Source organism: Takifugu rubripes, chromosome 21 (genome assembly GCF_901000725.2).
Source record: "Takifugu rubripes chromosome 21, fTakRub1.2, whole genome shotgun sequence".
NCBI classification, from domain to species: domain Eukaryota; kingdom Metazoa; phylum Chordata; class Actinopteri; order Tetraodontiformes; family Tetraodontidae; genus Takifugu; species Takifugu rubripes.
In genome coordinates this window covers 15,599,288-15,612,824 of record NC_042305.1, presented here as the reverse complement: position 1 = coordinate 15,612,824, position 13,537 = coordinate 15,599,288, and the positions used below count along the sequence as shown (strand labels likewise).

At 45.6% G+C, this 13,537-nt stretch overlaps 1 protein-coding gene across 1 annotated transcript; it reads left to right on the top strand.

Annotated features, from left to right (window-relative positions):
• The first annotated feature begins 281 nt into the window (after positions 1 to 281).
• prodhb (proline dehydrogenase (oxidase) 1b) lies at positions 282 to 8,379 on the top strand. The gene is made up of 14 exons (XM_003975197.3): positions 282 to 593; positions 1,238 to 1,431; positions 2,565 to 2,593; positions 2,680 to 2,808; positions 2,958 to 3,022; positions 3,339 to 3,455; positions 3,596 to 3,669; positions 4,089 to 4,170; positions 4,380 to 4,472; positions 4,621 to 4,767; positions 5,627 to 5,802; positions 6,454 to 6,552; positions 6,644 to 6,732; positions 7,509 to 8,379. The coding sequence occupies exons 1-14, from the start codon at positions 282 to 284 to the stop codon at positions 7,697 to 7,699; spliced, it is 1,797 nt and encodes a 598-aa protein (XP_003975246.2). The 3' UTR covers positions 7,700 to 8,379.
• The last annotated feature ends 5,158 nt before the right edge of the window (positions 8,380 to 13,537 follow it).

Here is a 13,537-nt window from a genome sequence, read left to right as displayed (position 1 = left end):
GTGTTGCGCATGCGCGGTGCGGAGCGCGTCTCTACTCCTTTTGGGACCGCTGGTGGGGGCTGCTTGGGGAGCCTGACCGCCTGTGAGCGCTTTGAAACGGGGTGATTTCTCGGCAGCACCCGCCGCTCGTTGAGGACAGACAGAAACATCTCCGACAGCAGAAAAAGTGTCTTTTTTCACAGTGAAAGTCGCCAGGACATTTTGAAAAGTCTCCATATTTTATTTTTTCCTAAAGTCTCGTCGCCTCTGATCATCTTGCCCCCCCCCCACCGATTTCTAAAATGATACGCGTCAAAACGGTGTCGCTGGCGGGGTCACACGGTCCGCTGTCCGGACGGGGTCTCCGGTTCACCTTCAGCTCGGCGCCCAGGAGCCCGATCAACAGGTGCAGCGGCGCCGGTGGGGAGCGAGGTTTGGGGAACGGCTCCAGCTCCGGCTCCAGCTCCGTCTCCGGCTCCGGGGCCACCAAGATCTGCGTAAACTTTGACCAGACACAGGAGGCTTATAAAAGCAAAGACTCATTAGAGCTGCTCAGAAGTCTGGTGGTGTTTAAACTCTGCTCGTATGACTTCCTGGTGGACAGAAACAGAGAGGTAATGCAGGATTTAATCTGTTAAAGTGAACTGATGATAGGTTTGGTAATTCCTTCAGCATGTTTTACCCTCAGCCTCACTGTAGGAAAGGGGACACACTAGTGTGGTCTCACAGGTAAATAAAGTCATTACACAACAGCAATGAGCAACACATACAACTTATTTTGGGTTCTGTCTAAACTGGGAAACGCTCCAGTCCTCTGTTAATGCGGCTTCTTCCCACAACCCCTTCAACGTCCACCAGTAGGAGATGCCCCCCAGTTCTGTGCTGTTTTTCCGAAATATTTCAAGCTTTATTAGAGTTCAAGTAACACAAAGGGTTAACAGCCGATCGTCTGTTCCAACAGAACAGGGCAGAGACACAGGCTTTGTTTACCTCGCTTGTGACAAGAACTGACACGAGGTTCCTCAGGCTGTGGGCAGGCTCGAATTTCAACGTGTTCAACTGCTCACTGCTGGAACCAACACTCGTAGTTGGGTTTATGAATCGACTGACATTAGGGATGCACTCCCTGGAAGAGTGTGACACACAATTGTTATAGAATATACTGCACACTTTATAACACACTCTATAAAAACACATGTTTAGCTTCAAATAATGCATGTGGATTTAATTGAAAACCACTCTCTGACCTCATCCCCAGATAATGACTCTGGGTAAGAAGATACTGGGGCAGACAGGCTTCAACCAGTTGATGAAGATGACATTTTATGGCCAGTTTGTGGCCGGCGAGGACCACGTTGCCATCCGGCCGCTGATCCGGAAGAATCAGGCCTTTGGCGTGGGCTCCGTCCTGGACTACAGCGTGGAGGAAGACATCAACACTGAAGCTGACGAGTAAGAAACTTTTTCAAGGATTTGCCTCTTTAAACTTTCAACACCTCATATCAGTTCCATTAAAACTGGACAGATTGCATGTGTATAACGACTCCGTATCCTTCCACAGTAAACAGCGCAGCTGTTTGTGGTCGGCTCCGCAGAAAGAATGTTTCCATGATCACGAGGGCAGAACCGGACGGTCGCTTTTAGAACTATGAGCTGATGTAACTTGCATGACAGCACAAATGTCATGCAAGCGGTCTCTTGAGGCAGAGCTCCTCAAGGAGTAGATCTGTGCGTTGGAGAGTAATTAGGTCATCTGGTAGTCTGAAACAAGAGATGGCCTCGCACTCTGACGGCCACTTCGTTGAAGATAACAAGACAAGTGCACTTTTCAGAGTTACTGTGCCCCAAAACTCTGACCTTTAATTCATCTCACATAACATCCTGAGACTCATAAAGGTCACACAGGGACTAAATAAGGCCGGTCGGTATGAGTGTGAAGACTGTGGAGGAACAATGACGGTTAAAAGAAACATCTGCCTGTAGCTCGTGACAGGCACCACGTCCTCTGTTCATATTTGAATGTGTTGTAGTCAGATGCAGGCCCCTGACTGTGACCTTTTGACCCAGCTTTTATGATTTCTGTCCCAGCCCTGGTAACAATGTGGGATTTCTGAATATAGCCTAGAAAAGCCTAAAACTGTGGATGTTGCGATGTTTTTCGATGTAATTCTCCATCAGTATCAGGTGACGTTTCTAAAATATCTGTAGTTTGTTCAATATTATCTCAGTATATGTTCGTAAAATGTATGTGTAAGGACGCCAAGAAGCTCTTCTGATCCCCCTTAAAAGAAAGATCAACCAAACGGCGTCTCCCCGGCACATCCAGAGGAGCTGGATGAGGAGCTGGATGGGATGGCTTCTGGACGCCCCCCTGCTGAGGTTTTCCGGGCCTGTTTCCACTGGGAGGAGGCCCTGGGGAAGACCTAGGATACGCTGCAGGGTCTCTGTCTCTCCGCTGTCTGAATGGACAAAATGGACACTTTAATGTTTTATGGTCCTTATATTTAGCTTCCTGTGTATCTTTAATATGAGCCAAACCCACGAGGAATTAGCTCATTTATTATGCATTTGTCTTCCTGTTTTAGTGCATCGGCTGCACAGGAAGAGAGCGCAGGTAAACCACGTCGTGTCCTCGTTTGTGGGTCCAGCGCATGATGTAATTAACAGTAAAAACCTTGCAAATTTTCTTTCGATCCCAAGACAAGAACCTCGGACAGACAACGCACACGGCACACGGCGGGGGAGGGGCCGCGGCTCGCGGGCGCGTTGACAAGGAGGCCAAATGTGACCAACACATGGAGACCTTCATCAAATGCATCAAAGCATCTGGTGAGACTGTTAAACTGCCCCGGTGATGCTAACGTTGTCGCTCTGCATCAGCAGTAAAAGGTTTTATACTTCCGAGCAAACATTTCCTCCCCCTGTAGTCCCTTTTCAAACATCCTGTGATTTATTTTAAAATTCTGTTTGGTTTGTAGGCGGGAGCTCGTCGGAGGGGTTCTCTGCCATCAAAATGACCGCTCTAGCGGAACCGGAGTTTCTGGTAGGTGGGTGAGGAGGGGGGAAGATGAACACCCCTACAGGCAGCCGTTCACACCTTCATTCTCTCACACCGTTAGCTTCCTGGCTCCAGTTAGTGTTGAGTGGAATTTCGATTTAACACGTTCAAAAGCACCTGCTCGGTTATTTACTGCCGATCTCGTCTCCTTTTCTGACAAGCTGCAACCCCAGCAACCCCGTCAAGGCTCCACTTTTTATCTTTGAGTCAAAGGAAGACGGTTCAAAAGAAAATCGCAATGTTCTTTACAGCCACATTTCCGATGTAAAAGGCAGAAAATGCATCACCTCTTATTTTACAGCTGCGCTTCTCCGGCGTCCTTGTGAAGTGGCGACGCTTCTTCGCCTTCCTCGCCGCACAGCAGGGACAAGATGGCATGGAGGTCTCAGAGCAAAGCCTGGAGCTCAGGCAGACACAGGTGGACTTTAATTTCACTTATTTCTATAGTGGAGCAAAGATTTTACCTCTGACATACGCCGTAGCTTTTCAGGCTTTAACCACTGAGGCTGGTTGCTGCAATAACAGCGCAGCTGGATCTTTATGTGCTTCCCACACTAGGAAATCTTGGCCAAACTGGACGCAAAAGGGGATTTTTATGACTGGTTTAGTGGGAAGAAAGAAGACTTCTCAGGGTAAGTGAGAGCATTCTGGTAAAGAAAGACCCCGAAACAATCCTGTATTTAAACACACTAAAAACCATCACAAGCTACTCATTGATAATTATTGTGAAATTACACGCACCGCCAGCATCCAGAGGGTTTGCCGTAGCGGCTGTTTTGGTCAGAGCCTGATGATTTTCTTCCATCTCACAGAGCTCTCATAATACCACCAGCGTGCAAAAACAATTTGGAAGAGCATTTGTATTTTACACCCGCCAGCTGTGCGTTACACTTGACCCCCTATAGGAACCCCTATAAACACAGGATATTGTGATATCCTGACATGTAATTCACCCCTGAATGTGGAGTTTCAGTTGCATCACTGTATGTGGAGTCTTGTCCACCGCTATCAAAGCTCTGCTAATCATGTCTTCTATCTTCTGCGGCTACAGAACCATTGACATGCTTGACTGGAACAGCCTATTCGACGACAGAGCAAAGAATTACGACCTGTTGGTTGTGCCTAATGTGGAGGTTAGTGCTACTGAACCTATGACTACAAAGCAAAACACATGGTGATGGTGCATATGAAACAGAAAAAGATCCTTGTATTTGAATAAATACCCTTTATTGAAGACCAAAGACAGCAGGATAAGAGGCGCTGATAGTTAGCACGCTGTATGATAGCTAACATGATATTTGGCTCATTAGCATTGGAGCGCTCTCTTGGGTTATTTGTCCAGTTAGGTGAGATGGAACAAATGCTGAAAAACTTCACTGAGAAGGAGGAGATTCAGATGAAGAGGATCCTGCAGCGCCTGGACGTGCTGGCCAAGGTGAGGCCCATTAGTCTCACTAAACAGAGACTCTGAGCAGCGGTTTGCCTTGGCCGTGCATCATTCATGCTGAGCCGTTACGGCTTGTTTGATGTCATTACTATGTTACAGTGAGGCGTATGCACATGCTTTTATTTTGAAATTCCAGCATGCAGTTCAAAGCGGTGTTCGCTTGATGGTGGACGCAGAGCAGACCTACTTCCAACCAGCCATCAGCAGACTCACGCTGGAGATGCAGAGGATCTATAACAGGGAGAAGCCTGTTATCTTCAACACGTATCAGTGCTACCTCAAGGTACGAATCCACTCACAGCAAACACGATGTGACGTTGACGTCGCCCAACCTCAGCATAAAATATCATTATAACTCAGCTGATTTGAGGATGATAATACTGCAGCACAAAGAAGATTGAAACTAAATTAACTTTTGTTCTTTATGGTCCAATCCCAAGTTAAGTTTCACGATGCGCCCTGAAGCTTCGAACATGAAATCTGTTAGCCAAAAGTGTTGTAGATAAATGAGTATTTTGTGGGCCAAGACCTCAAGCTAATCATTCCAAACCTCTGTAGATCAGCTTCATCCAACAGAGCAATTCCCAAATAACTGATTGGATTCTATTCATCTCTCCAAAATCCAATCGGAGATAATGGAGGGAATTATATACACAGTAACACGAGAGCCTCTTCACATAGCCCCAAAAGCAGGAAGCACAGATGAAAAAGCCACTGCTCCCAAAAACACGGAAATAACCTTCTCAGGACATCAGTTGGGGCGTTGCATCATGCATGAAACATGCCGACAAGCCTGCCTCTGTTTGCATCAGTTCTGTCAAATGGAATGTGCCGAAATTCCGGAAAGGCCACTTGAAATATTTGGGCCATGTTAAGCATCACTGCCAAATCTGGAGCTTAATGGCTCCATTTCTTTCTGACATTTCACAGCCTTGGATTAAAGACCCACCTGAACTGACCTAAAACAGAAAACTGACAAGTTTTAAATGTCAGGATTTGGATTTAATAGGACAGACGTACGGATATTAAACTCAGATTTACTGGGCGTTGAGTTCTAATTTAAATGAGTTATAGAGGACGGTAAAATGAGAACGGCAATATCCTTCACTCAGCATTGTTTAAATATTTGTGTCAATCTGCAGGAGGCTTTCGACACCGTCAGCATGGACGTTGAACTGTCCCGACGCGAGGGATGGCACTTTGCTGCCAAACTGGTGCGGGGGGCTTACATGCATCAGGAGCGGGAGCGAGCCAAGGAGCTCGGCTACGAAGATCCCATTAACCCCGATTACGAGTCCACCAACAGAATGTACCACAGGTAAGAAAACATCGTGTTTTAGTTCATAAATAGCTCACACTCAGATTTCTAGTAAGACCCTTGCTGCTGCTGGAGCATTTCCCCTCCTACAGTAGAGCACCGTGCTTGATTGCAGGTTTGAGCTAATTTAAACGACAACTCGCGTTAGCAAGCCTCCGTCCTAACGGGTATCGGTTAGGCAGCTTCTCCGGGCTTTGTGTTGTTTTCTGAAATTCTCAGATTAAAACAAGCTCAAAGAAATTGGCCTGTGGAGATCAATATGTTCTGCACAAAATGAGCAGAGGCCACCCCAGGGCCATCAATTAGATTCCAAGGTAAACATAAACCCAGGGAGCTAACAAAGTGTGGCTGATGTGCTACAGCGCAGCGCGGGGTAAGATTTCAAAATACGCTGCTGGTGATAAAGTGCACGCACATTAACACAGCTGCACTCGCAGAATGCAAAAGTCTCACCTCAAAAGGTCGCCTTCACTGTCTTCCATGTTTACGGATGTGTTGCGATATATCTATATCTATATATACACGTGTGCTAATGAGTGCTACCTGTATTTAACAAGTCAAAAACATTTTAATTTGTTGCAGCATCACAGACATGTTTTTAAGTGTGTGACAGACAGTAGGAGGTGAAAGGGTGTTGTTGTTCTCGCACAGGTGCCTGGACCACATCCTGGAGGAGATAGCGACCAACAGGAAGGCTAATGTGATGGTGGCCTCCCATAATGAGGAGACCATTAAACACACTATAAATCGGTGAGGTCGATGCTGCTACTGAAGACAAGCTGAAAAAAAACACACAAACTGTGCAGCAGCCGTGTAAATCATGTGATTCCGTCTACGTCAGGATGAACGAGCTGGGCCTCTTACCTTCGGAGAGCAAGGTGTCCTTTGGTCAACTCTTGGGAATGTGTGATCAGATCAGCTTCCCGCTGGGTGAGAGAGGCACACACACACACACACACACACACACACACACAGCTCACTGACCGTACACCAATCTGTTCTCCCCTCTGGCCGGATGATTTGATATGTTAAAGCTGAGCAATAGCGTGGTTCTCAAGGGGTGGCCGTGTGCCCCTTGCATTTATTTTCACTTATGCATTTCTGCTCCTCTCTCTCTCTCTCTCTCTCTCTCTCTCTCTCTCTCTCACACACACACACACCCGTGCCATCTCCATCAAGTTCACCTGTCATTTGGCCTACCACGTTGTGACGGATGAACTGCGACACCTTGATATTGAAGTCGCCTTAACAAATCTGCAGGCCCTCCACACTTTGTCAGTCAGAGTGGTACCTTAGCAGCAGGCAGACCTGGCAATGGCAAATTTGACCTTAAGCAGTACTGATGCATGTGGCTGCGCCTCTTGTCTGCTCTGTGCATTTAAAAAAGCCAAAGCTTTTATTGTCTCGTAGAAAATCAATCACAGATTGAGGTCAGCCGCTGCGCTCCCAGATTAGACTTCATAAATGGTGGTGTTGGTCTTTGACATTGAAAGGTCGTTTTTATTTCCCTTTGAGCCAAGGTGGCAAACAACAGCACTTTTTAATGCAGATGTAGCAAACTGAGAGCATCTTTGCCAAGTCAGCTAACCAATAACATCAGTTTCCTTCATAAACACAATAATGCACATTCATGGCAAAAACACCATCTACGTTCACCCTTTTCTTCCGATTCATGCTACAAAGCCCTCTTTCTTCTTCAACCTAAGGTCAGGCAGGCCTCCCCGTCTACAAGTACGTCCCCTACGGGCCCATCAACGACGTTCTCCCCTACCTGTCTCGGAGAGCTCAGGAGAACCAAGGCTTCATGAAGGGGGCCCAGAAGGAGAGGGAGCTGCTGTGGGAGGAGCTAAAACGCCGGCTTTTATCGGGGGAGCTCTTCCACCGACCGGTGTGCTGAAATCAAAGAAGAAGTGACAAGAAACTCTGGCAGTGTGTCAAGTTCTTTTATTATCTCTGTCAGGACTGGATCTGCTGCTGCTACCTCTCTGATCTTTCAGAAGCAGATCGAAATGGTCAGATAGAGCATCAGTGCCGCTGTGCTCTAAATCCAGCCCTGCATCCAGGACTATCCCTCATCCTGACTTTGCATCATCTGCAGAGCTCCTGTATCTATCAAAGCAACATCTTTACTGCTCCAAAAGGACTTCCTAAAAGGCCAACGTGCCCTGGGTGGATGGATGTCTCTTTTTGAAATGCCCCTATTTATCTTGGAGAGGGATAACGATAATAAAAAAAAATAACAGGCTTTATTTAAATGGCAGCAAAGGGACTATCGATGCTCCACTCTTAAATATATGTTTGTATTTTTTTCTTGGACAGCCCCATTGTCCCCAGAGGAGGGGGTCTCTTTCTCCTATATTCTGATGGGCTTCATTGGAGGTTGTAACTCAGGGCCCCTTTTTATGAAACATGCAACTCTCAGTGCAGTCTTCCTGGTGCACGACAGGATATATCAAAATGTGCAATATATGGTGGTAATGTGCAATACTTCTACTGTCTGTTTCACTGCCCATATTTTGTGTTTATTTGCCATTGCATTAAAAGGAGAACTGGATATTCCTCAGTGTTGCTGTTCCAGTCCTGCTTTGATTCGTTTTTATTCTGCAAAACGCTCCTCTCTGCTATCGATAAGCCATTAGTATTTGAGTCAAAGAGGAGCCGAGCTCCGCGATAATTACGGCCCTGTCATCTTACGCGGGTATCCAGGGCTCCGCAGACCATCATTTAATTACCCATAATGGCACGCTCAGCACAGATCAGAGAAATTGGATGCATTAATCATTACTCCGCAGAAACTTTAGTGGCTGTTGAGTTTCACTGAGGCAGGGCCGTCACCGCTGCTGTGTTCTGTTGGTTTAATTAAGGATCAAGAGATGGGCTACGCACATTTGCCATCAGATCCCTGCCCATGGGAGTGCACGAGCAAAGTTAGTAGATGTGGGGAATCTTACCAAACACCCCCCCTTGATTTATACCCACATTGCACAGTTAAACACTCGTTAGAGCTCTTTTAGTTTATGTCATTTATGTCAGCTTTCTGTTTCGAGGTCCTTGTCCTCCGCATTGTATCATGTGATGAGTCTTTTGCTCGCTCCTCCTGGTTTGTTGGCCTTTTCTCTTTCTGTTTTGTAGCACAAAGCGCGCCTTTGCCTTCCAGTGTGTCCAGACAGTCGACAGTCCGTCCAGCGTGCGCGCCAGCCGATAAACTGGCAGGAGATCTCCCAGCCATCCGGGAGTATTGTTCATTTTTATTTGAATTTTCATTCATTTTTATCGTTCCGCAACAATCTGAGAGGATTTGCTTGGCCTGAGACAAGCAAACCGGAAGCGGGCCCAGCAGACCCTCAGTAACAGGATTCTAGTGGACGTCCAACAACAGAGGCAACACAGACCTTGTAAAAGTTGGATCTGTCATTCACACGTCACAGATATATTTTTATGAGTTGTTGAGTCACGGAGAGGCCGTAGCACCTATTAAACGTGTACCTGGCGATTTACTGCTGCTGTTGCATAAATACTCCCACAACTAAAAGCAATTTACCTTAAGAGAGAAAAAGGAGGCCTTCTCCAACTTGCAGTGTCACATTTTTCCTGACCCAGCAGCATAATTAGTGTTTACATGTAGCCAAAGATGAAGCAGAAGCATTTTCTTGCTCACTATGTTGCTCGAAATACTGCAGTCCTGAAGATGTTCAATATTTTATTCCCACATCCGAGGCGAAATCTGACCATTACTCAGATAAGTAGATGTGGAGCTTCTGAAACATTGACATTGTTAAAAGAAAACACTAATTCAACCGCGTACAAAAAGTCATAAAGTCTGAAACAAGCTCGTCTATAAACGTTGACTGAAAATTGTAAATCTTTATTTTTAATGCAAACTTCATTCTAGTTACCAGCAAAACACCACCAGTAAACAGGTGTTAGAAACCTGCAGGCAGGGCCCGATGAGACAACGGCTTATCTCTTTAACCCCGACCTGGACGGCAGGAAGTGGCGGAGTGCCGAATCAAGAGCAGGAGGGAACGCAGAGAGGGAAAGTTTGTGTTTTCCATCAGGCGCTCTTGAAAGTGTGGAGGATGGGAAATGCCTTTATTTCACACATCAAAGCATCACGTCGTGTCGCCTCCATCCGTGTCATTGCTGTGTTATCAAACACAAATCATCTGTGATTATCAGCCAAATCTCCCGAGTAGATGTGCATGGAGGACCGTTATCTCTGTTCACAGGTTAGTACGTGTGTGTGTGTGTGTGTGTGTGTGTATGTGTGTGGGGGGGGGGGGGGGGGGGGGCAAATAACATCACACATTTGTCATCTGGGGGTGATTGTGGTTGTTACTTTCCACATTTGGATGCAATTTCTGTAAACTCAACAGAAAAATATCACATTCTGCTTCTAAAGATTCTGGGAACCGGGGGTAAACCAGCGGTCTGAGAGCGGGGCGGTCTGTGGGGGTGTGTGGTGCTATCAGCTTCTCATGTTATGATGGAGCTTGGCCTCAGAGGGCCCCGTTGGTCAGGAGAAGTATTTTAAAAGTCTTTTCTGGACTTTATGAGCAGCTGATGAAGAGAAGCCAGTACAGGAGAAAAGCGATCCTTCTCTTTCTTATTCCCTCAGAACTCTAGTTGAAGTATTTTGGATCAGCTGGAGGCTTTTCAGAGAACTATTTGGACATTCTGACAAAAATGAATTACAGCAGTGTATCCAAGAAGTAAGTCCTGTGGATATTAGTCTCTGTGAATGGCCAGAGCAAGAAGCTTTTCTAAAATGTATAGACCTGCAGGAGTCACCTGGATCCCCAAAAAACAACAACAAAACAGACAATATGTTCATGTAGCAGTATGCATGTGCACAAAGTGACACTTAGTGTAGCCTACCTGCACACACTTCTCTTTCCACTGTGTTCTCTCATCAGTCTTGTGTGAGGGATAGATTGCAGAGACCCAGTCTTTTGATCATTAGTTCAGACTCATGGAGTGCAGGAGCAGTGAAGAATGGGAGCGCCGTCTCATGGCCACCTGTTCTTTTAATAAGAAATAGAACAATTTGCCATCACAGGATGAATTGGCTACCTAATGCCTGAGGTGGGAAACTGTGTGTGTGTGTGTGTGTGTGTGTGTGTGTGTGTGTGTGTGATGGGACAAACTCTAACACCTTTCTACAGAAAACCGAGATACTACAGCAGGCGAACCTGTCAGAGTCACAACCCACATGTGCAGAAAGTCGTCTTGTGTTTGATAAAGACAGATTTGAAAATTCGATCTGCATTATGAAGCTCAACGCTTGTCTTTCATTAAACCACGATGCACAGTCCTCAGCTTCACTTTGTTCAAATTGTCTTGGGTTAAATTAGCCCTCCTCATATGTTCCACTATGATGTATCATGTAAATAAACAGACCCAAATTACTGATGATGAACTCATGTTTGCATTATGTAATGGTGTCATTTTCACAGATGACATTATTTTTGATCCTGCTTACAGAGGTTAATGGATCAAATGACAGGAGAACTGTTTAAACTCTACCTGTGCTTTGATGTTAACAGGTTCTCCTTGAATATGCATAAAGCCATGTTTATGATATTGATTTTATGATATATTCATTCCCGTGGTTTTACGGTTCTGGACATGCCTCCTGCTCACTACTGAGTCTCTCTGTCCTCCTTTATGCTGACGATTCACAGGTTTACCTGTTTATTAGAGGTGTCTTCTGCTGGGATCTTGGAAGCAGCCAACAAAATAAACTAGGAGCAACATCAGGGTTGTCGCACATAACCGTCTTCATGCTGACACTTAATTAGAAACAGCAAAATACTCCAGTCAGATTTGTGGGTAAGACCCAGCAGGCGATCTGTGACGTTCAGCCTGACGACACTCTCCTGTTTCAGGGTTACAGATAGAAATCAGGCGACACATCCTTTTTGAATTGGCTGAATGATTTCTTTATTTCTCTCTGTAACTTTTTAGATTTGTTTCAGTTCCAAAGGATGGCTTAATGAATATGCATGTGGACTAACCTGTGCTTTCAACAACCTCATTCAGTTGTCTGAAGACAGTTCTGGTTTGCTATTGTGAGCAGGCTTTAGGATCAAGATTTAGGATGAAGAAATATGTAAAGAATATACAGTAGACACAAAGAATGAGGCTGGAGAAAAGGAAAGGAAAATTTGCTGAGGAGAAATTCACATCAGCACTATTAACCGTCTTTTTTCACCCTTCAAACAGGATATGAATAATTCCTTGTTTTATTTCCAAAGGATGAGTCAGAGAGCACCTGCCTATTCTTATACAAGCTAATGCTGAACGCGAGATGGCAGCCAGCAACAGAAATGATCCTCTGGATAAGAGGTCTTCCTCATTGATTTCCCACTCTAGGTCGGCGTGTGTAGGCTCCGGCTCTCTGAGATGTGGCAAAAAAGAATGTGTAAAGGAGAAGAAAATGGACATTTCATCCGTTCTCCTCCAGAATGTTTGGACACCCACATTTTCATTGAAGCTGCAATCACAATGACTATATGAGGAAACTGAACCCACATGCCGTCGCCTTGCCAAATGCAATATGAGCGCCTCTGGACGGAAGCCCGAGTGTGCCTGTCTCTGCGAATTTGTCCGTGTCCTTGCATGTGCTACATTGAGCACTGAGCTATTGAGTACCAAAATAATCATTCTACCTGCGAAGTGGGGACATTTCTACCAAATGGCATCATTTTGGCTGGCCCCCACAAAGACTGGTTTTAAGGTTGGGTTTAGAACAGGGGTTAGGGTAAGGTTGGCTAGTTCGTTGGGAGTTGGTCACTGCCTTATTTCCCCACAAAGATAGCAATATGAGGATGTGTGTATGTGTGGGGGCTGGCTCATCTAATGGCAAACACCAGGGGGCAGCAGGAGTCTTCCTGGCCCCTGCATGAACCTGAGCCAGCTGTGCCAATTTGATAGAGTGGAAGACACAGTTCCTCAGCATCATCCCCGGTCCTGAAAAGCCTCATTTAAAGGCTGCAGAAAAATTCATCCTGCTTCAAACTGACCTATTTTTGTAGACTGGTTGCTCAGTTTCACTGAAATGTTTTTTTTCTCATTTATTCATATATATTTTACCTAGTTAGATTTCCTCTGTGATGGAGAATTGTGGAATTAAAATCAAAGTGTCGGCAAGTCGATGCGATTGATCGGAACACTTGGAAATGTCAGCCGCAGTTTGAGACAATCGGCTTCTATTCCATTTATTTTTTCATTTAGATACCTAAAGAACACTTGACAACGGTAGGCACCCACACAAAGCCAACGTCCACGGACGGAGAGAATTATCCTTTCTGAAAGCTTCTTAGAAGACCAAACATGACACCATCTCTGGCCGAGAACACTCCATTTCCACAAGCATGCAATGTCGTAAACAGTAATCCCCTCCTTCATGTTTAGAGGATTAATATCTTTCCTCATAAGTGTTGCAGGAAGACTGCTCGCTCATCATGTTCACAAAGACACACACACAGACACACACACGATGACACGTGTGTGTAAATAACTGTTCAGTGCTGGCCGGAGCACATGTGTCCCGGCCTTGTTTGTGTGATGCCATGAACTGTGAATGGCAGATTGACTTGGTTCAGAGAGAAAGAGAGAGGGAGAGAAACAATTGGATCAAAGAGGAAGTGAGGGAGGGAGGATGCTCTCTCTTTCTCACTTGATAGATTTAACCCTTATTCAAAGGGGCAGATTTATGACACAACAGAGTCAG

Coding starts and splice junctions, on each gene's coding strand:
- prodhb (XM_003975197.3), top strand. CDS start 282: ATGATACGCGTCAAAACGGTGTCGCTGGCGGGGTCACACGGTCCGCTG. Junction 2,594..2,679: donor TGCACAGGAAGAGAGCGCAG/GTAAACCACGTC, acceptor TTCGATCCCAAG/ACAAGAACCTCGGACAGACA. Junction 6,733..7,508: donor TCAGATCAGCTTCCCGCTGG/GTGAGAGAGGCA, acceptor CTTCAACCTAAG/GTCAGGCAGGCCTCCCCGTC.